General features: G+C 37.3%; 3 protein-coding genes and 1 long non-coding RNA gene across 9 annotated transcripts in view; 3 read left to right on the top strand and 1 right to left on the bottom strand.

Annotated features, from left to right (window-relative positions):
* The first annotated feature begins 1 nt into the window (after window position 1).
* LOC111450636 lies at window positions 2–2,441 on the top strand. Its single transcript, XR_002711850.1, has 3 exons — window positions 2–167; window positions 610–732; window positions 1,845–2,441. It is a non-coding gene; the product is annotated as an uncharacterized LOC111450636 (long non-coding RNA).
* Window positions 2,442–3,061: 620 nt separating this feature from the next.
* On the top strand, window positions 3,062–7,700 carry LOC111450829 (exocyst complex component EXO84A). Its single transcript, XM_023091120.1, has 7 exons — window positions 3,062–3,232; window positions 3,297–3,394; window positions 3,486–4,563; window positions 5,734–6,234; window positions 6,317–6,505; window positions 7,200–7,336; window positions 7,404–7,700. Exons 1-7 carry the CDS (start codon window positions 3,062–3,064, stop codon window positions 7,564–7,566), a joined length of 2,337 nt encoding a protein of 778 aa, XP_022946888.1. The 3' UTR covers window positions 7,567–7,700.
* LOC111450634 (transcription factor BHLH094-like) overlaps window positions 5,748–26,732 on the top strand; it is a 24,601-nt gene continuing 3,616 nt past the window's right edge. The window contains exon 1 of the mRNA XM_023090858.1: window positions 5,748–5,758. The gene's annotated coding sequence lies outside the window, so the exon portion shown is untranslated. The remainder of the gene's footprint in view (window positions 5,759–26,732) is intronic.
* Window positions 10,663–16,779, bottom strand: LOC111450632 (phytochrome A). Of its 6 annotated transcripts, none has more exons than XM_023090851.1 (5): window positions 15,701–16,779; window positions 13,506–15,569; window positions 12,544–13,360; window positions 12,053–12,343; window positions 10,663–11,112 (listed from the first exon to the last, which is right to left on the bottom strand). In XM_023090851.1, the coding sequence occupies exons 2-5, from the start codon at window positions 15,556–15,558 to the stop codon at window positions 10,899–10,901; spliced, it is 3,375 nt and encodes a 1,124-aa protein (XP_022946619.1). In that variant the 5' UTR covers window positions 15,559–15,569; window positions 15,701–16,779; the 3' UTR covers window positions 10,663–10,898. The 6 variants fall into 6 exon arrangements, with proteins under 6 accessions (XP_022946619.1, XP_022946620.1, XP_022946621.1 ...); XM_023090852.1 differs by having other exon boundaries at window positions 16,001–16,779; XM_023090853.1 differs by having other exon boundaries at window positions 16,450–16,779.

The following is a 26,732-nucleotide window of genomic DNA, read 5'->3' as shown; positions in this document are numbered from 1 at the left end:
GAGAGATGGGGTCGTCTGAAAAGGTCTTTCAAAGAATAGTTTGAAGCTGCAATCTACAATTATTAACGTTTGATATGTTACGTAGTTTTTTTTAAGCGGGATAGCTTACAAAAATGAAGTCTAGGCAGAAGTATCTTTTGTGGTAAGAGAAAGTCACAATGATCATGGTAAGTGTTTATTTTTCGTCTACAAAATTGAATAGACTCAACTCAACCTTCGTTTCATGAGTTAGGAAATCAACATTTGCAAGGTTGGAGTGGATCATGAGGTTGTCATAAATAACAATGAGGTTGTCATAAATAACAATGGATTGATAATTTTATTGAAAATTTAATTTATTATTTTAATTTTATAACTTTTTGGAGTGGACATTTGAAGAGTAGTGGAGAGTTATCAAACTTCAATCATGATCATAACTTCTTTTAGTGGGCATTTAAAGAGTAGGGAGGAGTTACTTGTTAATCATGACGGTAATGAATGGTGGGAGCTTCTTCGGTAGTAGGCTATAAATACCCACAAAATCGTATATAAAAATAAGACTAAGAATGAATGAGGTTGAACTCTCAAATTGAGATTTTTGGTCTTAAAATTTTGAGATTTTTGTGGCAGATTGGATCGAACCCGTCAATCAAATCTTGATAAAGTTAGTTTGCGAAGGACTCCATTTAGAACAAGGTGACTCAATTTAGAACAAGATTCCAAATCTTGCTTCTAGATCTTTGATACTAAGAGGTAATCTAATTCTAATTTTATCTCTTGGTTGATCCGAATTTTGTATAATGAAGTGTTAATTCCTTTAGTTCAAGAGTTCTTGCTTCAACAATTATCTCTTGATTAATCCGAATTTTGTATAATTAGGTGTTAATTCCTTTGGTTCAAGAGTTCTTGCTTCAACAAAAACTGGGGTGGTGAGTAGATGATTAGGATTGTCTTGCCAGTATACGAGTATCTCTACTAATTAATTTTATCGAGAAACAAAGATTAGTGAAAAGTGTTAGAAATGGGTAGCACTCACAATAAACTCCTATACTGATTTTGCCGTATGTGTCATGACCCGATTTTTGAGGTTTCAAATCATGGATCACAGCATGGACCGACTAACCGACAGATAGAAAAGTAAGATAAAATTTTGCATGAATTTAAAAACAAACACCATAACATTTAAAACATGAAAATGAAAATATTTATAATTTTAAAGTATTGTTAGGACTAAGGAATAAGATAGAAAAACGAATATCGACCCCAAAAAGAAAGACTAATGCTCCAAGAAAACCCTCCTTTATGAACGCACAACTCCCGAATGCTCATCGTATTATTGGCTTAATTAGTTAACACAAGTTCTCATTTGGGCCCTAGGAAATTTAAGCCTAAGTTGTGAAGATTTATGAGCTTCTGGGAGGTCCATGTCAAAAACCTACTCATGGTCTAGAAATCTCTCTTACATAGCATCGGACTGGTAGGCTTTAACTAAATCCTTGACCTAGTTAGTTACCACTAGTTTTCGATCTAGACCATAGGAAGTTCAAGCCTAAGTTGCGTAAACGAAGGCCCTAAAGTTTCAAACAACTCTTATGCATGTCATAAACCCAATCGGGGTTTGGAAATCGTTCTCTTTACTTATCAAATCTAATGGGGGTCTAGAAGTCTTTCACCTATTATGGCACCGTGGATCTACTGTATGACTTTCTAGTCTTCTGACTCAGCGATTAGATTGTCTTTGAAGTGAATCATCAGTATCTTAAATTTGGAGGGGCAACCTCATCGTAATTATCTAAAAAAGAACATTATGACATCATATCTCCTGAACATCATGTGTGTAAGTTCAGTTGGTAACTCTTCCACAGGACAATAAAGTCGCACTGAAATTTGGGGGAGCAACCCTATGAGCCAACCAACTATGAATTCTATCTGTGTGGTTTCTTGCCCCCTTTCAAGACGGGTTTACAGAACAACGACCCTGTTCAAAAGGTCCTTGACCATTTTCACACACGATAGTGGCACTTGAAGTAGCCTCGAAGCACTATCTTACTTGACTAATATGGGTCAAGCTTAATGGTACGGATTCTTGGACAAGGGCACTATTAAGTCAAATCTAGGTCATTAAATAGTACTAGTAATGTATCGGAGGGAGTAAAAAGCGGCCCAGCTCTGTTAGTAGGCTTGAAAAAACTATCTTGGTCTTTCTTGAATGTCATAATCGTCAACTAGGCTTCACGGCTTTGTAACTGGTTTTCTCAAAAGGCTTCATATAAAAAGAGATATTATTCTATGTCCATCCTCGTTATAAATCTACCATAAATAAGATGCGCTTTACAAAACATTTCTTTGTTTCAATCGGATTCTCAACAGAACCTGAAACAAATTTTTTCGACCACTGCATTAGGTGGAGATGGATCCAACAATTTGAGTTCGTCAATGTAAGAGTCTGTTATAGAAATTCAAGAAGAAGAAACTCAAAGAGAAAAATAAATTAAAAAAAAAAAAGTTAAAAAATGTAACCCATAAACTATAAAATATATATATATATATCTTACATAGAAGTGATTTACAAACAAAACAAACCGTTATTTAAAATAGATTTTGAAATTAGATTGAAACTATACTTTTATTTTCTTAAAAAAAAAATAGAAATAAAAAAGTTAAAACATTTGAAAAAAATTAGGATAGAATTGAAACTTTACAAAAGATTTAAAAAAAAAAATAGTTTTAAGACGAAAGTGTAAGGTTTTTTTTTTTTTTTTTTATAATTGAGACTAAATTAAAAAAAAAAGAAATTATATACATATATATAACTAATAAGCCATAACAAACTCACCGGGGCATAACCAATTCAGCGGATCATTCTCTGTCTGAATCGAAGCAAATTTCCATCTCATTTGGATCTTTCCTCATTCCCATCTTCTTCATCTTCTTCTTCTTCTTCTTCTTCTTCTTCTTCTTCCTCTTCCTCCTCGGGGTCCATCAATGGCGTCAACCCATTTCCATTCATAAATAATTCTTTCTTTTCCCTCCCAATTCTCTTCCATTTCCTTCTGATATTTGATCCCCCCATCAAGAAAACATGGATTCTGCGGCCTATTCGTCGCTTACCAGAGGACCATTCTCAAGCATAGGAGACTCCTCGGAAATGGAAGCAAATCTACCACTCAGCGATAGATTAAAGGGCTTCAAGACCTCCAAGTTCGACATTGATTCCTATGTCACCTCCAAATGCCAAGCCATGACCGAGAAGGTACCCACCCACCCTTCTTACTCTTATCTCCCTCTTCCTTTTCTAAATTCTAATCATTCATCAGGAAATCAAGCATTTATGCTCTTACCTTATCGAGCTCAAGAAGGCCTCTGCAGAGGAAATGCGCAAAAGTGTTTACGCCAATTATGGAGCTTTCATTCGGCGAGCAATTCCAATCATTTCCCCTTTCTTCTTTTGTTCTTCAAATATGATGCTTTTCAATGTCCTTTCTGTAGCCTCTCTGATGGGTTTTGTTTGGTTCTTCTTTTAATCCTTGCAGTACATCTCGAGAGATTTCAGATCTTGAAGGAGAGCTACTCCTACTAAGAAACCATTTATCCACTCAGGCAGCTCTCATTCATGGTTTAACAGAAGGAAACAGCATTGAATCTCTGTCTGGAGATATTGAAGTTTCAACTGTAGACAATTCTTCCAACGAGAGCAGTCAGCTCCCCAATAAAGATGAATGGCTGGTGGAGTTCTTGGACAGCCTTGAAGTTCTGTTGGTTGAGAAAAGAATGGACGAAGCTCTGGCTGCCTTAGACGAAGGGGAACGGATCGCTGAAGACACGACTCGTCGGAGGTCGTTGAGTGCAGCTGCACTCACCACATTACATACTGCCATTAGAAACCAAAGACACAAACTGGCTTGTCTCTTGGAGCAAACAATTTCCCAACCTTCAACACGAGGAGTGGAGCTTCGGTCTGCTGCTCAGGCTCTGAAGAAGCTCGGGGACGGCTCCCGTGCACACATGTTGCTGCTGAATTCCCATCAGCAGAAGCTGCAGCGAAGCTTGCAGAGTTTCCGGGCGTCGGGGAACTCGGGTGGCGGGATATACACAGCTGCAATATCCCAGTTTGTGTTCTCAACCATTTCTCAAGCAGCAAGTGATTCATTGGGAGTGTTCGGGGAAGAGCCAGCTTATGCCTCGGAGTTGGTAACTTGGTCTGTGAGACAAACGGATTCTTTTGCTATGTTCCTGAAAAGGTATGTCATAGCTTCATCGGCTGCTGTGGGGAGCATGAGAATTGCAGCTGAGTGTGTGCATATATGTATGGGGCATTGCTCTCTTCTGGAGGCTCGTGGGTTGGCTCTTACGCCAGTGTTATTCAGACACTTCAGGCCCTTCATTGAGAATGCTATAACCGCTAATTTGAGGAGAATTGAACAGACCAGTGCTGCCTTGGCTGCATCAGATGATTGGTTGCTTGCTTATTCCCCCCTTTCTTCTCGATTTTTCCCGGGGTCGTCTTCAACTTCGTCGCTGAGCAGTGTCGTCTCACAGCCAAAGCTTTCAAGAAGTGCACATAGATTCAACACAATGGTTCAGGTAATGATTCTATGTTCATATTGTCATTCTTTCATTTACAAATTATGGGTCGAGAGTTGTTGGGAAAGGAGGCTAATTAAGGAGCTGATCATGAGTTTATAAGTGAAGAAATAAATCTCTATCTAATGAGGCCTTTTAGAAAAACAAAAGTAAAGTCATTAGCTAAGCCATGAGAGCTAATGCTCAAAGTAGACAATATCATACCATTTGGAAGTTCATGATTCCCAACATGGTATCAGAATCATACCCTTAACTTAGTCATGTCAATAGAGACCTCAAATGTCGAACAAAGAAGTTGTGAGCCTCGAAGGTGTAGTCAAAAGTTACTCATGTTTCTAGCAAAGGGTGTGTACTATGTTCGAAGGCTCCAGGGAAGGAGTCAAAGCCTCGATTAAGGGAGGTTGTTCGAGGGCTCCATAGGCCTCAGGGGAGACTCTATGATGTGCTTTGTTCGAGGGGGGGATTGTTGGGAAAGAAGTCTCCATATCGGCTAATTAAGGAGTATGAGTTTATAAGTAAGGAATACATCTCCATTGGTATGAGGCCTTTTGGGAAAACCAAAAGTAAAATCATGGGAGCTAACGCTCAAAGTGGACAATAGCATACCATTGTGGAGGTTCGTGATTCCTAATATGGTATCAGAGTCATACCCTTAACTTAGTCAATAGAATCCTCAAATGTCGAACAAAAATGTTGTGAGCCTTAAAGGTGGAGTCAAAAGTGATTCAAGTGTCGAGCAAAGGGTGTACTTTGTTCAAAGGCTCCAGATAAGGAGTCAAGCCTCGATTAAGGAGAGACTGTTCAAGGGCTCCATAGGCCTTAGGGGGCTCTATGATGTGCTTTGTTCGAGGGGAGGATCGTTAGGAGAGGAGTCTCACATCGACTAATTAAGGAGTATGAGTTTATAAGTAAGAAATACATATCCGATAGTATGAAGCCTTTTAGGAAAGCTAAAAGGAAAGCCACGAGGAATAATACTCGAAGTTGATACTATCATGCCAGTGTAGAGGTTCATGATTCCTAACATTATGAACCAAACGAAGGTCTACCTCATTTATCTTGAGCCCAGTTTTGAAGTATTTCTGTCACTGATCTGATCTGCGATTCACAAGGTAGTAGGTTAAGTATTTTAAGTTCTGCTAGAATCTGAAAAATGAAGTATGATATCAGGAATTTGTAGAGGACATGGGATCACTTGAAAGCCTGCAATTGGATTCACTAACCTTGGAAGGAGTTCTGCAAGTATTCAACTCTTACATCAATTTGCTCATAACAGCTCTGTCAAGTTCAGTGGAAAACGAGATGAATCTGGAAGGATCAGCGACGAAGATCGTACGGCTGGCGGAGACCGAACCGCAACAGATAGCGCTGCTAGCGAACGCGTCATTGCTGGCCGATGAGTTGCTTCCTCGAGCGGCGTCCAAGATATTTCCACAGAACAGATCAGAAACGCCAAGGAAAACATCGAGCCGGCTACCGGAGCAGAGAGAGTGGAAGAGGAGACTACAGCGGTCGGTGGATCGACTGAGGGACAGCTTCTGCCGCCAACATGCTCTAGAACTGATCTTCACGGAAGACGGCGATACGCGGCTGAATGCACAGGTGTACCTGTCGATGGACGGGAATGGAAATGCAGAAGAGCCGGAGTGGTTTCCATCGCAGATATTTCAGGTGATTATCTATCAATCTCAGATGAATTCGAAATCAAAAGAGGGGAATCGAAGAAACCTGATTGTTTTCCGGTCGGTTTCAGGCGCTTTTCGCGAAATTGACGCTGATTGCAGGGATTGCGACAGAGATGTTCGTGGGAAGGGAGAGATTTGCGACTGTTCTTCTCATGAGACTCACTGAAACAGTGATATTATGGCTTTCTGAAGATCAAGCCTTCTGGGAAGAAATAGAGGTTGGGCCTCGCCCTTTGGGCCCTTTCGGCCTTCAGCAAGTAAGCTCTTTTTTTCTTTTTATTTATTTTTTAATTTTTTAGCTGATTAAAATTAATAATAATTTAAATTTAAGATTACTTTTTTTTTTTTCCTAAAAAATTATTTGAGAAATGGCATCCTCGTTCTCGTCCTCGTCCCCGTTCCCTCTCCATATAAATGGAGGAGACGTGTCCTTTGATTTGGGAGAACAGGAGAAGATTTAGATTCAGTAAGACCGAAAAATTCAAATTTCTCCCGAGGATTGTTGAAAGAAATAATTCCACACTGCCTAATTAAGGAGAAGATCATGAGTTTATAAGTAAGGAATGTTGTATCCATTGATATGAGACATTTTGGGAAAACTAAAAACAAAACTACGAGAGTTTATGTTCAAAATTGACAATATCATACTTTGTGGAGGCTGTGGTTCCTAACATGGTACTAGAGTCGTAGTCAAAGATGACTCATGTATTTTGTGATGTATTTTGTTCGAGGGCTCTAGAGAAGTAGGCCTCAAGGAGCGGCTTTATGGTGTACTTTGTTCAAAACATTAACTAACTAAATAAGGAATACTATCTCCATCGTTATGTGCCCTTTTGAGAAAACAAAAAGTAAAACCACGAGAGCTTCTGCTCAAAGGAGATAATTCCTAATAGAAGAAACTCCGAGAAAACTCGAAAAATAAAGTCATTAGTTTGCATTATTTGGTTGCAGCTATACTTAGACATGGAGTTCGTGATACTTTTCGCATCACAAGGCCGATATCTATCCCGAAATTTGCATCAAGTGATCAAGAACATCATAGCAAGAGCCATAGAATCCTTGGCTGCTACTGGAACAGATCCTTACAGGTTTTATATCTTTTTTTCTGCTCATATTATCAAAAACAAATGCCCATTACCTTTGTTGTGTGGGCAGTGCTTTGCCGGAGGACGACTGGTTCGCCGAAGTTGCTCAGATTGCTATCAAAATGCTCACCGGAAAAGGCTCCTTTGGTAACATCGATCGAGACGTCACCAGCCCGACCGCTTCTGTTTCTGCAAAATCCATATCTTCTGTTCATTCTCATGGAAGTAATTAGAAAAGGGTATCATCTACTTGATTCTTTAGTCCTTGGATTCATGCAACTTTGTAATTAGTGTTCTTCCTAATTACCAATTATTTGGAAGCTAAACGAAACCACAAATGCTCTTTTTACCATCGTAGTCATGCTGGTTGATCCCTGCTACATATCAGTTCCACGCACCTTCGTCGTGCTGAGTAATATGGATTTAGTTTGAGTTACTGATAACCACAAGTCAAGCGTATAATTATTTAATCGGTTTTCGAGGTAAGTGATCTTAGTTCTAGAATGTTATATGCTTGATCGGATGATTGTCTAATATATGTTATGCCATGTAAATTCTTGAGATGAGTTATGATGTTATTCTCGTATGAATGCTATTATGATTTATAATCATAAGTACCTTCTAGACTTGGCCTTCGACTAGTATACACTCACGTTGTTGATATACCACGGAGGGAGGGGAACACACATAGTATCATGGTGTACATAATATCGTATCATAACATCGTAGTACACATGTTCATACTAATCATAACCGAAAAGTATCTTAATGCACGTGAACCGACAATATGCATGAGGTCCCCGTAGTTTAAAATCCTAGCACATGTCTGTGGTGCAAGTTATATCTTCATTCATTTCATATGTAACATAATCATGTTATGTCGTTTTAACCAAACTAGCAATTAAAATTACTTAAGCCGAAATCACTGGACTTCCTTAATGCTAGCTTAAAGCTGACTCTAGCCATGGTGGTTGTTTAGTATTAGCATGGCAAGTGCATTACTCTTAATATCCACCAACCTTAAGGAGAACTCAAGCCCCATATTCATTTTTTGCTTAACTTTCTGACTTCGTCAGATTTTAGGCGAGATTTGTCTTCGCTAGCCGAACATTGCTCGTGCAAAATTCAAGCTTGTTCGGCCGCACACGCCTCCTGCGTGTGTATGTTCGATCATCTGTGACACAACCAACTTGCCTCTACACCAGGCCAAGTCATTCGACTCAACCTTGCCTCTACTCAGGGTCAAGGTCTCTCAATGCAACGTCACATAAAACATATCTTGGTTCCCAATCAATATGGCCCTCATGTCTTGACGTCATCCCAAGTCAAGGGGTATCGTTGGTCATTGCAACTCACTCGGTCATGCCACCGAGAACGGGCCCACGTGTTGCTCATAACATCAGGACATCTCAAAAATTCATCCATCCGGGTTTTATTGAGGCATTGGCCCTCCCATACCCATTCCATGTCATTTACAGATACCATATCGGATAGCGGGAGCAAAATCCAACACACCAAGAGTGTATATTGAAGATAAGTCGAGGCATACACAAAGTTCGAGAGAATGAGGCGATTGAAGGGAATGAGCTCTTCATCCACATAGCGAATCTCAACATGAGTGTCGAAGACAAACTCGAAGAGGGCTGGGTACGATCCCAAGCCATAACTTCAAAAGTCGGGCTTTCGATATAAGTTTCAACATGTAGCTAGGGAATTAAGTCTATCGATAAGAAAGATGAAAGCTCACCAAACTTGGTGTCAAACTAATACTCGACGAACTCGCATAAGGCCGTATGTCCACTCGCCAAAATGACGTCTACTCGTGAAGGATTGAAAATGCCTCAAAACATACTTATAGGGGGAGGCATGGAGTTGGTTGTCCACCCCTTCTAGGTGCCTAAACAAGCTACTTTGTGGCTCATGCGTGTATCGCAACGTAGGTGAGCAGTCTCAAACGTCTTCCTTTAAAGAGAGTCTTTCAAAAACACTATTAGACGACACGAGTGTGCCACCATTTTCTAAGCATTTTTCTCTGCTATGTCATTTTAAAACTTATACTCAATAAAATTTTGGAAATTTCAACTTCAAAACAATATTTGAGAAATTAATAAGGGTGTTATAGTCAAATTGAAAAAAAAAAAAATTGTTAGTAACCGGATATAAACATGAATTTCAGTTGAGTCAAATAGGATGAACATAAAAGCACCAAGTTGAGACTAAAAAGGGTAAGTGAACATGTTGTTAGAATGCCTGTAAGCTGCAAAATAACACATAATTTGTAGCTTAGTTGCATGTTATGAATTATAATATGATATTTTAATGAACTTTTATGATGTTTATACTTCCTATTAGTATTTATTATGTCAATACGATTATGTCTATGCCTTGTGGGACATCGTGTTTATGTCTCGAAGAACCTTAAAACTTAGAGTTCACCAATTTTCGAGATAGTAATTTTTCCACCAACACATTGCCTTCGTTTGCTTGTGACATCCAAGTCAATTATCACAATTGTCGTAGGAATGAGAATCCATTTGAGAGCCGAACGGACGAAAGCCCCTTATCTAGAATTGTACAACCACAAATCACCATTTTCTGAAGTCTCGCAGAGAAACCTTGAAATTGAACGAGATTTCTATATGTAATATAATGACTTTTCCAACCATTAGAAGTTGGATTTATAGCTCAATTTAGAAATAAAACTGTAACAGTCAAAGCTCATCGCTGATAGATATTTGTTTCTTTGGGCTTTCCCTTTCGGACTTCCCTTAAGATTTTTAAAACGCATCGACTAGGTCAAGGTTGCTAGGGAGAGGTTTTCATACCCTTTTAAAGAATGTTTCGTTCTCTTCCCAATCAATGTGAGATCTCACAGTTCACCCCTCTTTGGGGCCCAACGTTCTCACTGATACTTGTTCTCCCCTCCAATCGATATGGGATCTCACAATCCACTACCCATCGAGGTCCAGTGTCCTCGCTAACAATTGTTCTCCTCTCCAATCGATGAGAAATCTCACAATCCACCTCTTTTGAGCCCAACATCGGTTGGGGAGAAGAACAAAACATTACTTTATAAATGGTGTAAAAACCTCTACCTTTCGAGGGAGTCTAAAAGAAAAAACCCATAAAAAACCATATCTACGAGCGATGAGCTAAATCATCACAAAGGAATTAAAAAATGCATTCCCATTCTTGCCCATTCGCTCACTCAGCCAAACGGATAGCCATTTCCTCCCTTTTTCAAAACCAAACTGATTATATGTCAAAGAAGTTTTAAAGAGCAAAATAACCATTTGAAAAGTTCATAACCAAAGTACTGACTAATGAAGTTGCTATAAACGAAATACAACTATACAACAAGTTGTGCATTTTAGAGTACGCCCGAAATCAGCAACAAGTTACGCATAAATTAGATCGTATTCCAACAAAAGTTCAAAGGAGATTGAAATTTGAAAACGAGAGAAGCAACTTTAGCACTATACAAAATCATTACCCACTACAAACCCCTCCTTTCAACATAGAATGCAGCAATTCATACAAGGTTGATGCTTCAAATTGTCTTTGCCTACGTTGTCCTTGACTTGTGAGCTGCAGCAAGCTCGACAGTTATGATGAAGCTCGACTTCCCGGCTTCCCTCATATATCGTACATCTCCGTTCATCAGCTTCACCAGCTTTCTACTGATGAGCAGACTGAAACCCTCTTCGGACGCGTCCTCCTCACTTCCAAACATCTCGTTCAGCAACGACTCTGGTATACCTCCTCCAGCATATGTTATCCTAATCCGAAACAAATACTTTAGTTTCAATGAGTAATTATCAAATGCTTATAAGGTATAAAATGAGTTTATAATTTATATATACGTATATGTAAAACCATATTTTCGTACAAAAAATAACAGGATAAGGAGTAAAAAAGAACAGCGAGAATCTACAACTATTAAGAATATGAAACAAGATAGCCGGGAACCAAAGTAATCCACCGATACAAGTTGTAACAGCCCAAACCCACCACTAGCAGATATTGTGCTCTTTGGGTTTTCCCTTCCGGGCTTCCCCTCAAGGTTTTTAAAACACGTTCGTTAGGGAGAGGTTTCCACACCCTTATAAAGAATAGTTCGTTCTCCTCTCCAACCGATGTGGGATCTCACAATCCACCCCCTTAGGAGCCCAACGTCCTTGCTAGCAAATCGCCCAGTGTCTGGCTTTAATACCATTTGTAATAGCCCAAGCAAGTGGTTTGATCCCTCATAAATAATGTTTCGTTCTCCTCTCTAATCGACATGGGATCTCACACAAGCAGTATAAATAAACAATCTACTCTTATATCTAATTTTGGTCCAGATTTACTCCACTTGTTTATATACTCAAAAAAAAAAAAAAAAACGTAACCATCAAGGTCCATAAACCTTCAAAATATTCAGAAAACTTCTAAAAAATATCTATTTTGATTTTTTATACTATTTTGCTAAATAATGTTATCCCCCATCTCTACCCATATACGCTATGTAGTTCAAACACATGCCTTGTTCAACACCTACACATGCATAAATTAATATCATCCAGATACATACGATCAATGGCAAAATAATGGTGAGGTTCAAAATGATATTTGTTCCTTTTAAAAAAATTTAGAACAGAAAAAGACATTCTGAAAGTGAAAGAATCCTAAAAATTAGGAATCTAATATATTCTATGTAGTTAGCAATAAAGCTCGTACCTGAACTCCAAATGCACCAGATGCACCGACTTTCCTAATTGATTCTTGGTCACATCGGTTGAAATTGTTAGTTGGCATCCTGAAGGCGCATAACTAACTGATATCAATAGAAAGTCCGCCAAGACTTGTTGAAGCCTTAAACTATCTCCATATAAGGTCTCGGACATAGCCTCTTCTGGAGTCTCATTAACTATCTGGATACCCTTTCCTTTAATCTTTAGCATCACTTGACTAATTGATACCATCAATACTTCATGCAATGTAAACTCGTCCATTTCTAAATCAACAAACCTGTGTCCAAAAAAAAAGATAATTAATAATGAATCTGTTCTTCTACCCACAATAGTAACAATTCATTGCAAATATACCAACCTTGATGAAGTATAAAACTAGACTTCAGAAAAAGAAAAGTGTAGCAAAATTCCGGTGAAATCAACAATATATTTAGAAAAATAGAGAACTATTTTACTGATACATTGAAAGTACCATACCCATCAATAATTTTATCGATGTCCGACTCATCGAGAACCTTGGAGATCTGCTTTTGACAGAGTCCGCTAGTACGCAGAAGTTCTTTTTGTTCTACTCCCAACTCGGTGCGCTCCAATAATCTTCTTGAAAAGATTATCCCAGATAGAGGATTTTGAACCTGTCTTTTTATGTATCCCAATGCTCTCAATCTCTTCAATGCAGTTTGCTCACATAAGCGTTGGATATTTAGTGCTTGTTGCAACTCATGACTAGGAAGCTGCAAAAAGCAAAAGAACCCTGTAACCGCGCCATCTTTATCCAAGATCTTATTGACACATAGAAGACATTCCACGTACATCCCGTTCCGAGCTAAGAAACCAAAGGAAGCCTTCTCAGGATCTTGACCACACATGGCATTGTTCAAGACAATCCCAAGATTAACAAAAGCTTCTTGATTCTTTAAACGACAACATGATTTGTGAACACCAAAAACCTCTCCCAAAAGCATCTTATCGATTACTTCTTCACGTGACCACCCAGTTAATTTCGCCATTGCAGGATTCCACTCTGAGCACCATCCAAATTCATCTGATCCAAATATTGGAGGGATTAATGGATTGGGATTTTGTACAATGGCTTTGTAATCGCCTTCTAATCGAGTGAACTTGTCCATTACCATCTTCTGACCAGTGATATCTTGTGCTACAAAACACACACCCACGACATTTTCACGCAAGTCCCTACTTGCACAAGCATTTACAACTAGGCTGATGGAGCCAACCTCAATGTGAGAACCGTGTGTCTTGATCTCGAATTGAACGTTTTGCTCTTCTTGTCCTGTTGAGAAAGAGTGGGAAAAGGTAAGGTTAAAAATGTCACAATGTGAACTTGCAAAATAGTAAAGTAATAATTTAAGTGATTATCTTGTTTGTCTTTAGGTCAAAATATAAACATGTTGAAGAGGAAAATTAAACAAAAATACCTTGCAATGCCAAGAACAACATCTTCCTGACAACTTCTACAGATGAATCTTCCACTAACGTAAGTAAATGCTTGCCGATAGCTTTATCCACAGGCAGTCCAGTCAATTCAGCAATTTTTGTATTCCACCCATTAATTAACCCATCTAAATCAACAGCTAAAATCGGCACAGTAGCTGTCTCGATTAACCGGACCATCTCACTTGTTACTGATTCCAATTCTTGCCTCCCTTCAATTTTTAGGTCACCAAGTGTTGTTTGAATTGATTTTCTATTTATTTCAGTTGCATCTGTATCCTTAAAAGTATTTCTAAGGATAAGTTGTAAAGAGTGGATTGCATCCATCTCATAGTCCTTCCAGGGCAAACTTCTTGTCTTGACTACTTCAAGGAAAGCCTTGAAAGATGATCTTGGATGCATTTTTCTAGCATCATCCTTTTGACCATGTTCATGCTTTGCTCCACCCCATCGAATCTCTGAAGCAGTGTGAGATCGAAACCAAAAAATCATGTCATTATTAGTTATCCTCACAGCTGCCATCCCACACACTTCATCTCCTAAAGCAATAGCTCCTGGGTATCCTGCATCATACAAACTGTCAGTACTCAACCCCGTTGAATCCATATGATACTCGGAAAGCCACGAGGCTATGTCCAGCAACTGGAAGTCATTAGGTGTCATTCCTAATCGCCAAATTTTTTTCTTATATAACAAGGCAGCCCCATCAGATTTGACAAGATCCATTATGTTAGGACTCCTCGACACAATACCTAAAGGAGCATCACGCATTAGCATGTCGCACAAGAGTGTCTGCGTACGCAGAATATTCTTTTCTATAATTTGATTTTCCAACTCTAATTCCTTGTTCACATGAATAGCAAATACTTGAGCTAGGAACTCACAAGCATACCTAAGAGGAAACGGAACAAATCTGGGACTTGAATTATGACATACTACCAAGCCCCATAATCTCTTTCTCTTTTGTTGCTGCAAAGCAGGGCCTTCATTTTCTTCATCCCCTTCATTAACCACAACTGCCATAACCAAAGAGGCTATAGAGTTCATGTTTTCCATATACTGTAAATGGCAACTGTGTGGAGCTCTTAAAGTTGAACCACATAAAGTTAGATCAAACTGTAATTTCTCATCTTGGAGTACTTTTAAATGTTTTGCACGACAATCAACAATCATCCGGACCTTATTTTTCATGAACAAAAAACGTGCAGCTTGAGGAATGTCAGTTGCTGGATAATGCAAACCAAGATATGGCTGAAGGCCGGGCTTTGTGACTTCAGAGATCACTTCCCCGTGATCATCATCATGGAATTTATAAGCCATAACTCGATCATAACCTGTTAGTTCAAAAACTTCTTGAACCATTGTGTCACAAAGCCTAGCCATGCTTCCACTAGGCAAAGACTGCAATCTAGTAATCGCTTTGGCGGCAAGTTTATATGATTGTAGAGCTCCAGCTGCAGTCACTGGACCTTCATAAGGCTTCACAGGCTCAAAGTCAATGATTAAGCTTCCAGTAACACGATGAACAATTGCATAGAAGGGTTTTCCAGAAGTCTTGCAATGCACCAGGATAGGATTAAGAAGTGTAACCTCTCCAAAGCCCAAGGCCTTCAACAGTGCAGAAGCACTAGGTGCAGTGAAAATAGTCCTTACATCTGTGCCAATGCCAAGAACAGGGTAATCCCCCATGCTTGGGACAGCATGGCTCACCATGGTCAACATTTCAGGGGCATTTTCACTATACGCAATAACCTTGAATGTTTTGTCATCTAAGGCCAACAAGCAACCAAATGGTTGGATAAGTTTGCCTTTCTGAATATGATGGAGATAAGCTGTAGTAACTTTGTCTGACCTAGGCTGTTGATCTCCGCTAACATCACTAGTGACACGCACTGAACTTGAGTAGTCAAACGAATTCCCAGATTCCTCAAAATCAGCTTGCAGCTTTGCATCAACAGATGTTTGAGCAATAATTCTAGTGCTATGTCTGGACCGCCCAGAGTTGCTAGAAGACTGACTAGGTCTAGAGGTAGACATGTTTCTCCAACCTGAAATAAGGGGAAATTGAAGCAAAAGTTGAAGACTACGTAGAACAAAATTCTAACGAAAATTACAATCATAAGCGTTCATGAGTATGAACATAAGTTCTCATCTCCATCACAATTCATATTCATAGTACCTTTTGAGATCTAGCAAAGTAAAAACTTCTAATTCCAGAGTCAATTACCGCAAACTTCTAATTCCGGACTCAACCCAAATGATTGAACAAGAAAAAGGAGAAATAAAACCCTCAACAAGCATATAAATGATTTCTTATTCTAATACATTATCATGTTACTCTTGAAAAAGGAAGCACATGGACAGGAGATTGCTGTAATCCACTTAGTTAATATCCAAAAATCAAAAACTGTGTTCAAATTTGTGACTGAAACAGAGAGAAATTTGACATATGGCAAAAAGATGGCATGTGTGTGTGTACTCTTTGGTTCCTTCAGGCTAAAGTAAGCTAGAACGACTCTTCGTTTATCTTTTGGCTAAGGTCAGCCGAAACGTTCACAAAATCAATTCACATTCTGTGCACAAACTCCGAGCAACACACAGTCTTATTTCTTTTGTTCTTTTCCTGGACGCACCAGGACGAGCTCCAAAGTTAACCATTCATTAGCCGCCAATCATTGAAACTATTGAAAGAAGAAAAAAACAATACAAGTAGTTCAAATTAATCTCAGTATCTAGACATTACCATATCAGTTCACCGACTGAACTCACCAGTAGCATCACAGTCAACAAATTTCATCTCATTTAACCCCACACACTCACAAATTCCTAACCTCAAAACTCAGAAACACAAAATATAAAAAAAATGCACCAACAGCTAATCATCGCCAAAGGAGCGATTCACGAACCAGAAAGAACAAAACAACTTACCTCGATCTCCACTCACATAAATAGGGCAAAGAAGAACAACAATAAACGAGCCAAGAGACGACGAACTAAACAGAATACAAACGGCAACTACAAAAATCAAAACATTCCAGCAAGAAAACTCAAGAAAAAGAAATATAAATGAACACCAACGAACCAAAAGAAGAACGATTTTCCGGTGGGACAAGAGTGGCGCCGGTGAATCAGAGGGACTGAGAGTGAAAGTTGAGAGGCATGGTGGAGGAGAATTTAGAGCGAGAAAGGAGATGAGGAGAGAGAAGGCGTAGATCCCAAGTTGGAAGTGGCACTAAGGGGTTGGGTAAATGGTCGAGAATGCCCTGACGGTGACGGAAAAAGGTCCGGCGTGGAGCCCCATAACGACGAACCGGTTCGGGAACAGACTAGACCACCCGGTTCGCTCTGACACCTCTGATAAAACCGAAATCAAATATCCTCGATATGGGGTTCCTTCGTCCTATCTAACAAATTCCCCATTTCTTTTTAATTCCAATTCCAATTAATATTAAAACCATCCTATCCTCATATCCATTCGACCGTCGTTCCCGTGCTTTTTAGATATTTTAAAAGTTTCGTTAATATCCTTTTAACCTCACAAACAATTTTTCTAATGATCATGAGTGTCTTGTCAATGACCCACGTACCGTGTCAAGCTCCAAACAGTGATTCACGTACAACGTCAAGCTCTAAACAGTGATCCATGATGAAGAAACTGTGAATATTGGTCGAGTATTTGCAAGTTACGAGCCATTCAGATTGACTATTTACAGGCTATCCGTTCTCGATTGTTACTAGAATCAGATTTATTATCTATGGCCAAGATTGATCCACGTTGACGAAACGATGAGCTAAATTTGGGCATGTGTCACCTCAATTACCACACATGATATTAGGATGGTTTAGAAGTTGCAAATTGCAATAGCTATGAGATATCTAACATGGATTGAATATACCCCATTTTTCTTGTCCTTCAAATAGGGTCTAGACATGTCCTATCATTTGATATTGATGTTTCAAGCAAGCAAAGCGTTTTCAGAATTGTATTCGACCCTTTTCATGTTCATTTTCTTCTTCCGAGTTAGATCTTTTTTTTTTTTTTTTACCTTGAAATTTTCGTTCTAAATTGTTCGTGGGCATGTCCAGTTTTTACGAAGTTGTGGTCTTTAACCAAAAATTGTTTTAGGTTTTTGTGAGGCCTGAAGTTAGGTTTGCACGATCTCTAATATCTATTTTTTGTTAATCCCGAGATATTGGATTGTGGGATTTTGAAGCAAATAGTTTGAGTTGAGCTATTTGAGGGACGTTTTGTAGTCTCGGTTGTAATAGAATTTCCCGTTATAAAAGATTGGATGTAATCTCGAATTTGGGGTGAATCACTATAAACTTTGTTTTTGTGAGTCGAGAAAAATTAAGTGATATTTTGAGAAAATTTTGCCGAGAGAGATCATAAGATAGAATGGGCATCTACTAACGAGAACAAATTTTATTTGTAATACTCCATGCTCAAGATTCGAACACTAGATTTGGTATCTAATGGCTCTAACATTCTTCTGTATCTCTTACGACATGACCACATTACCTACTTAACTTGAACTACGATTCCTTGTAGCATGTTTTGTCCTCACTCATTTGCTTCTTAGAAAAAATTCTTAAGATATCGTCAAATATCGAACATGTTCAAAGTCGAGCACTCTTAATTTTGATATTCATATGATTGAGCCTCCGAAGAAAGAAGATACGTCTTATTTGTATTTGTATGGATAGTAATGATTTTAAATTCTCGGGATGACTCAAATTAGGACGTGGTCTCAGATCGTTCATGTACTCCATCACGTTACATCATTAGACCGAGGGGGGTTGCATAGACAAAGAGTGACAAAGGCCCATAACCTCATGAATTATTGGTCTTTGAAGAGCAAAACATATTTATATTTTTAATGTTTTGGTTGAGTGTGGCCATGTTCCAGCCCAGCTGCGCCTGTCTCAATTCTGGTTGATAATTATTTAGGTCTTTGTCCTTTTAAGGTTATTGTTTAATCTGAAAAACAAATTTAGAGGTTTACTTAATAATACTTTATATTCTTCCAAAAAAAAAAATATAGGTTCTCTTTAAGTACACGAGTTAAAAAAGGAAATGTATCAAAGATTTTCTCTAAATTTCGACATAGTTATGAGTTATGGTAATGTTTTTTGACTCACTTAAGCCCGTAGGTTTTGTAAATTTCGCAAACTAGATGTTCGGAGAGGTTCTTAGTCTAGTATATATCCGGGTGGTGTAACCAACGAGGCCCACTGGTAGATATTGTCATCTTGGGCTTTCCCTTTTCGAGCTTCCCCTCAAGCTTTAAAATGAGTCTATTAGGGGAAGGTTTTCACACTCTTATAAATGGTATTTTGTTCTCCTCCCTATCCAATGTGGGACATCACAATCCACCCCCTTTCGAGGCCCAGCGTGCTCGCTAGCAGTTGTTCCTTTCTCCAATCGATGTGGAACTGCCACTAAATCCACCCCCTTCAAGGTCTAGCATCCTTACTGGCACACCGTCTCGTGTCTACCTCCCTTCAGGGAATAGCGAGAAGGCTAGCGGACAACATCTGCTAGTAGTGGATCTGGGCCGTTACAAATGGTATTAGAGCCAAACACCGGACTACATGCCAGCAAGGAGGCTATTCTCCAAAGGGGGTAGACACAAGACAGTGTGCCAGTAAGGACGCTGGGCCCTAAAGGGGGTGGATTTGGCGGGAGTCCCACATTGATTGGAGAAAGGAAAGAGTGTCAGCGAGGACGCTGGGCCCCGAAGGGGAGGGTATGAAAACCTTCCCCTAGCAGACGCGTTTTAAAGCCTTGAGGGAAGCACGAAAGGGAAAGCCGAAAGAGGACAATATCTGCTAGTTGTACATATTTGAACTCATCAATACGAACTCTCAAAGTATGAGTCTTAAATTAACAAAAATGTTTCCTTTGGACACTAAATATTATAAATATGGTATAGTAGACCATTTTAAAGGAGGAACGTTATGTAATGGGTCTAGACATAGTTTAGGGACATAAAATTCTAAGTAGCCAATTTAGTCTTCTCTCAAGTTTTACGAGTAGGAAATGCTTGGAAATCAATATGAGCTTAAGTTAAGTAAAATTTAAATGAATATGGAAGAATTAGGAGAAGAACCGAAAGTTAAGGATCTAAACCGAACGTTTTGTTGGGAATCAAATAACCATGAATGATTTATGCTTGTTATTACGAAATGTTCATGACTTATGAGCTTGGATCAGGGCTTAAAAATTTATGATAAGAATTATGTCGCAATTGTTCCTTAAGAATAACCCTTTGGAGCAAGAACACGTGAAACTAAGAAAACACTCTAAGTCCACTAAGACATGAAGACTACTAGGTACCACTCAGAAACAAAATACAAAGATCAACAGACTTATAACTCAAGAACTCGTAGACCTCTCACTGTACAACATGTTCATGACTCGAACTACACTGCTTGAAATGTAACAAGCTTTGGGTGTAGGTTTCCGAACTGTATTGCAAAGAATGCATGAAGTCCTGGGTGCACATTTAGACTACGCCACTTGGAGTGCATTAAGTATTTACATAGGTTTTTATTGTGTTGCTTGGAACCGTGAAGCCTTGTACACAAGTTATTAAGTCCATGTCTCATACCATAAATCCTAGAGACCGTGTTTCAAGGAATAAGAAAAAGGAACACGAACCAAGAACCAATGACAAGAAACTAGAGAAAGGATCAAGATTCAAGTACTCAAACAAACCCACAAATTATTAAAAAAAAATTAATGAAGGGTATCCTGAGGAGGTTCGGACGTGAAGACAAGTTAATCCTACTCTTCATTGGACCCTTCAAATTTTTAGATTAGATTAGATTAGTGATGTATCGATTGGCCTTGCCATCATCCTTTTCTATTATGCATAACATGTTTCACGTGTCTATGCTCTATAATTACGTAATCGACCAGACCCATGTGATGGACTATGAGCCTTTGTCATTAGATGAGAGCCTAAGTTTCAAGAAATTACCCATACAATTTTTAGCTCAAAAAATAAAGACCTCGCACACTAGAGAGATAACATTCGTCAGGTATTTTGAAAAAATTACAAGTCACAAGATGCAATATGAAAACGGGAAGATGAAATAATAGAGAAGTATCCCGAGTTACTCTATGTTTAAGGTACTTCCAAGAACGAAAAATAAATTAAAATACACCTCACTTTCTTTCCTCGTTAATTTATGTCATGATTTTAAGCTATAAGAACCTCATGCATTTTTTTGTATCATATGCTTCTGGATATTTTTTTGTTGTAATTAGTATGAATGCGTACCTTACGACATTTATGTACGCCATGATGTTAAGCAGGCTCTTTCCATTCAAGATGTCTGGTAGAGTGAGCATGGGCTAGTTTGACGAGCCAAGTCCAAGGGTACGTATACGAGCCTACCTAGTGGGTTCATGTGCGCTTGTGTAGACCATGGTAAGGAAGTACTACACATAGACACTAAAAAGTAGCCTAAGGCCATGTCATGATGTTTTTATAAAATGATAGATCCCTCCCTATGGCATGTTTTTACATTTTCTGACCCCAATAATAGGGCTACTTATTGAGTATTTCTTAAAATACTCAAGTCACGTGCAAGTGTTATTTTTCGAGTAAAGATAAGGCGTATCTGCACGGATAACAACGTCGCGGAGATGACCATGGAATTGAAGTTAGGGTAGATGCATTCATGCTATTTATAGTCATTAGGTTAGATCACGACATTATTTTATTTAAACTTTAACGTTATTTATTTTCCACTATGTTGTTTTAAAGATTTGATTACGAACGTTTAAGCTTATGACATCGTTTATGAAACATTTTAAATGAATATTTCCGTACACAAGTCATGTCAAGCATGCAATAATGATCTTGTTTTTAATAGAAAAATATGGTTGTCACAAGGTGTATAGTATATGAATAAGGTTGAGTGTCTTATCCCGATAATATTATTGATATGGCCCAATTTGTAATTTTACAAATAGTTTGATCCAAATCGTTCATGTGGAGATATGTGAATGGGGATATCCTATACAATGAGCTTGTATGAGATTTGACCCTGAAATATTTTATCTTTTTTATAAATCCATTAATTGAGAAGATTAATATTTCAAACGATAATCATATGCGACTCGATCTTAATCTTGGGTGAGTTAGGAACTCTTGTCGGTAAGAGCTTGTCTTTTGATTTGCATAGGTGAGAATAACATTTGTAGTTGATTCAAATATGTTTACTATTTTATAATTTGATTTATTGAATTTTTTAATGCTTTAATTCGTCCACCGCTAGTAAATATTCTCTGTTTTAAAACATTTAGTTCATTACGGATCGTCGTCAACCTCACAGTTTTAAAACGCGTCTACTATGAAGAGGGTCTAGCCCTACTCCGACCAATGTCTCACACCATCCGGTGACTACCTTTGATAATATTTGTAACATTCCAAGCTGACCATTGGCAAATCTTGTTCATTTTAGCTCGTTATATATCACCATCAACTTTACGGTTTTAAAACTCGTTTGCTAGCTATTATTTTTTGTGAACAAACGTTCATCATTATATTCAGAGCGTTGATATAGATGATCACATAACTGAAACCCACTAACCACCACCAAAATGACTTGCATTTTACATATCAATAATTCGATTCCGGATCTGGGACTCACTCCCAATAATCTGGAACCCTCGAACAAAGTACACCCTTTGTTCGACACTTTAGTCACTTTTGACTACACCTTCGAGACTCACAATTCTTTGTTTAATATTTGAGGATTCTATTGTCATGGCTAAGTTTAAGACATGACCCTGATACCATGTTAAGAATCACGACTTTCCACAATGGTATGATATTGTTCACTTTGAGTATAAACTCATGATCTTCCACTAAATTAAACCAATGTGAGACTCATTCCCAGTAATCCTCAACACGAACAACCTGAACCAACTCGATCTAAGAGAATTAGTTGAAAAATTGACAACTCGAACAATCTAGTATAATCTAAATAATGTCTCAACTCGATCCAATTCGACCCAACTCACAGAAACAAAAACACGCACGAAAGAAAATGCAAAACGCCCATCATCATCATAATAGTATATCATCATAGTGGTAGTGGTCACCAAAGAATGCCAGTGAGGCATTAACCATTTTTAGCTAAACACCCACATGACATCCAATAACGCCTTTAATTATACATTCTTTGGCATAAATCCTCACACCTTATGCATTTTTCACGTGTCTTTTTATTTTTCAACATGCAATAAATATGCATTGCTCTTTTTTATCCCACGTGATTTTTTTTTTTTTTAGGAAAATGGAAACTCCTCTTTCCACTCCTTTTATTTGCCTAACTAAATTTGATGTCTTAAATGGAAAAAATCTTTTATACTTTGAGTTCTTCGAAAAGGGCGAATGGAATAAGGGAAGAGTACGCTCGTGAACTTACTTTCCGAATAAACGTCTTCTTTTAGGTTCTGTAAACATATTTAAAACATGTTCGTAAACGTAAAGTTCTTCCATTTTTTTATTTTGAATTTAATAAATTCTTAAACTTCATAAATTAAGTTTTTCGTAGATAATTTTGTGTTAATAGATCCTTAGATATCTTATTTTTATGTCTATTAAAATTTAAATTTTAAGATTCATTTAATAAATTAATTTTAGACGAACGGTTAATATTTTATTTTAAAAATATAACCGCACTCTTTTCAAAAGTTTTATTATGAACGAAACTGTTAGTACCACATTTCAAAAATACCCATAAACTTTCAAAAATAATATTAAAAAATTCGACAATGATTTTTGAAGGATAAATATATAGTTTTTGTCTATATATGGTTGATTAGAATTTTTATTTTATTTTATTTTATAAAGGTTACGACTGTCAATATTGGTTTAAAAATTTTATGGGCATTTTTTAAACACGGGACTTGCGAGATCATTTATTTAAACTTATTAATCTTAAATCAATTATAAATTAAAAAAAATTGCTAATCCATCGTTTATTCATTTGTAATAACAAGAAATTAAATTTTAATGAAGAATATATTTAATTAAAAATTAGACATATTATTTTCATATTATTTTCATATTGGTGGTCACCACATTATCCCTAATTAAATTCAAACCCTTTAATGTTTAAACAATGACTTTATATCACAATAGACCATTCAACACTATATCATTACTTGGTAATTGTTAAGGAGACAATTAAATTCATCTTCATTCAATAATTTATGTAGGGTATATAAGTTATGGCATATAGGTTAGACTTGTATAACCTAGAGTTACGAGGAGGGCACGGGTTGGGGTGAAGAAAAGTTTTGGACCATCTAAAATTTCAGGTTGATTTAGTTGGTGACCCGAATTACGAGTGTGCTCGAGTTCAGACTGTGTTGGGTTTGAGAAAAGTTGTAGACCAATCCAAATTTTCAGAGCGGTTTGGTTGGTGGCAAGAATTACGAGTGTTTACGAGTTGGGGTTTGAGAAAAGTTTTGAACCAATCCAAGATTTTAGAGCGGTTTGGTTGGTGACCTGAATCACCTAACTAGATTCACTACCCAGCCTAACCCTCTAATTTTCAGGTTGGGTTGGGTTGGGTTCAGTTGTTCTTTTTTTTTTTTTTAATTATTCAAAAAAATCATATAAAACTTAAATATTAAACATTTACAAGTCACAACTCATCGCTAATATTCTTTACGAGCATCAATTATTCTTAATCTTAATAACAATCTTATAGGTTGAGTAATGAACCTTATTTTTTATTTGGTTAGTTGACCCGTTAGAAAAAAGTTCCAACATGCGAGCAAGACAAAAGCTGTAACTGCCCAAGCCCACCGCTAGCCGATATTGTCCTCTTTCAGCTTTCCTTTTCGAGTTTCCCCTCAAGGTTTTTAAAATACGTTTGCAAGAGAGAGGTTTACACACCCTTATAAAGAATGATTCGTTCTTCTCTCCAACCGATATAGGATCTCACAAATCCACACCTCTTTGGGGCTAACGTCCTCGCTGGCACTAGTTCCCTTCTCCAATCGATGTGGGACCCCCCAATTCACCCCTCTTTAGGGATCAGCGTTCTTCCTCGCACACCGCCTCATGTCCACCGCCTTCAAGACTCAGCCTCCTCGCTGGCACATTGCTCAATGTCTAGCTTTGATACCATTTGTAACGGTCCAAACCCACAGCTAGGAAATATTATCCTCTTTAGGCTTTCCCTTTCGAGCTTCCTCTTAATGTTTTTAAACACGTCTGCGGGAGAGAGGTCTCAACACCCTTAAAAAGAATGTTTTGTTCTCCTCCCCAACTGATGTAGGATCTCACAAAAGCTTTCTGTTTTTGCAATAAACAAGCTTTCCGCTCTTCATTCTCACACCATTTGAGATCAAATTTGAGAGCTTATCTAAGAAGAGAAATATTAATCAAAATTCGAGCTAACATAAACAACTCGACAATCAAAATACCCATAAACCTCTCTAAATTTGAAGATTTCGAATCTTCATTACTATGATTACAATACTGTATCGAGATAAATCTTATTTCGATCCTATTTGAAGCCTAAGATTCCCCACCATTTGAGGTGAACCTAACTCAAGAGAATTTCCGTTAAAAGCCGAACCAAACCAAACCAAACCAAAACCAATAATTATAGGTGGGTCGTAGTACGTTGTACAAGGACGTGGTAGACTAAGGTACATGTAAGTAAGGGGTACAGAAAGGGAGGGAACCGGCCGGTCCGGCCCACGGACGGCAGCGTAGGGCCGGTGGGAATTTTGGTGGATGAAAAAAAGAAAAAAGTAAGCAAATCGGACGGTGGAGATTGAGTTTTGGAAGAGACGGGAAGGTGGAATCTGACGGTGGATCTTCCGAGAAAACCTCCCAGGGATGTGACTTCCGGTCCAACTCTCGAGGCTTCTGCCACTGCTCAGCTCAGGTCTGTACTGCCAGAGGAAATAAAATATTTTTAATATTTTTTCAATTACCGAATTAAAAGATTAAAATTAAAAAAATAAAAATAAAACTTTTTTTTTTAATTCATTTATTTGACTCTGAAATTTTTAGTGTTGTTTTGTTGAATTCGATAAAGAGATGTAATTATTACAATATAATCTATTTTACCATTTTTGTTACATTAAATTAATAAATAAAAAAAAATACTTCTATTAAAAATGCTTTTTTAGTTTCAAACTTTTCAATAATAATTTTATATTTAAAAAATTAAAACTTTTAGAAAAATACATTTATCCTTAATTTTTTAAAACTTCACGCAAAAAAAATTGATTTAAAAAAATAAAAAATTATATTAAAAATGAATGTAAATAATAAATCAAGTATTCCCTGTTAATCCAGGGCTAGCGTCTTTGCTGTCACACTGCTCGATGCCTAATTTTGATACTATTGTAACAATTTATAGCCATCGTTAGAAGATATTATCTACTTTAACCCGTTATATATCGTCGTCAGCCTCGTAATTTTAAAATAGATCTGCTAGGGGAGGTTTCTACGTAGGATAAAGAATGCTTCGCTCCGTATCTGAGATCTCTCAATATCTAACCTTACCCATTAACTTCTGTGACCGATAGTAAAGTTAGATTTAAATCCAAACAATATTCTTAATTTTTTTTTAATAAAAAAAAGTTAATAATATGAATTTTAGATTTCATAAATAATTATTATAAATACTTTAATTAATTAAGTGATAATTAATGATTATTTAAAAAATTGAGAGAAGTTATTTCGCAATTAATAAATAAAAGTTCCAATATCCTAAATTCTTAATTAATTACTTTTTTTTTTTATTAATGGATTAAGTTTAAACCCTATTTTAATCTTTAAATTTCTATGTTTATATATATATATATATATATTGGACCTCTAATTTTAAGAATATTAATTTTAGTTACAGTCAAAAACAACATTTTAAAATTTAAATATTTAGAAATTATATTGAATACTATAGGTTAAAAAATATTATCATTTTATTTTTTTAATAGAAATTATATTAAAAAATAAAAATTAATGAATTTTCAGCTGGAAATTGTTGTTCTTATCTAAAAACAATTATTATTATTTTTTTAATGAGAATTTAAATAAAAGACAGTTTATATCCAATCGGATGGACATCTCTAATTTTGACTAGGAGGGTATTTGATTCGGAGTGCGAGCCATCGAACCTCAGATCATACGATACTTTTTTTTTTTTTTTTTTTTTTT

Source organism: Cucurbita moschata, unplaced genomic scaffold, assembly GCF_002738365.1.
Source record: "Cucurbita moschata cultivar Rifu unplaced genomic scaffold, Cmos_1.0 Cmo_Scf00012, whole genome shotgun sequence".
Lineage (NCBI taxonomy): Eukaryota > Viridiplantae > Streptophyta > Magnoliopsida > Cucurbitales > Cucurbitaceae > Cucurbita > Cucurbita moschata.
This window is presented reverse-complemented; position numbering and strand designations above follow the sequence as displayed.

Coding starts and splice junctions, on each gene's coding strand:
- LOC111450632 (XM_023090850.1), bottom strand. CDS start 15,558: ATGTCTACCTCTAGACCTAGTCAGTCTTCTAGCAACTCTGGGCGGTCC. Junction 12,344..12,543: donor ATCGATAAAATTATTGATGG/GTATGGTACTTT, acceptor TTTTGGACACAG/GTTTGTTGATTTAGAAATGG. Junction 11,113..12,052: donor CTGGTGCATTTGGAGTTCAG/GTACGAGCTTTA, acceptor GTTTCGGATTAG/GATAACATATGCTGGAGGAG.
- LOC111450829 (XM_023091120.1), top strand. CDS start 3,062: ATGGATTCTGCGGCCTATTCGTCGCTTACCAGAGGACCATTCTCAAGC. Junction 3,395..3,485: donor AATTATGGAGCTTTCATTCG/GCGAGCAATTCC, acceptor CTGATGGGTTTT/GTTTGGTTCTTCTTTTAATC. Junction 6,235..6,316: donor TTCCATCGCAGATATTTCAG/GTGATTATCTAT, acceptor GGTCGGTTTCAG/GCGCTTTTCGCGAAATTGAC.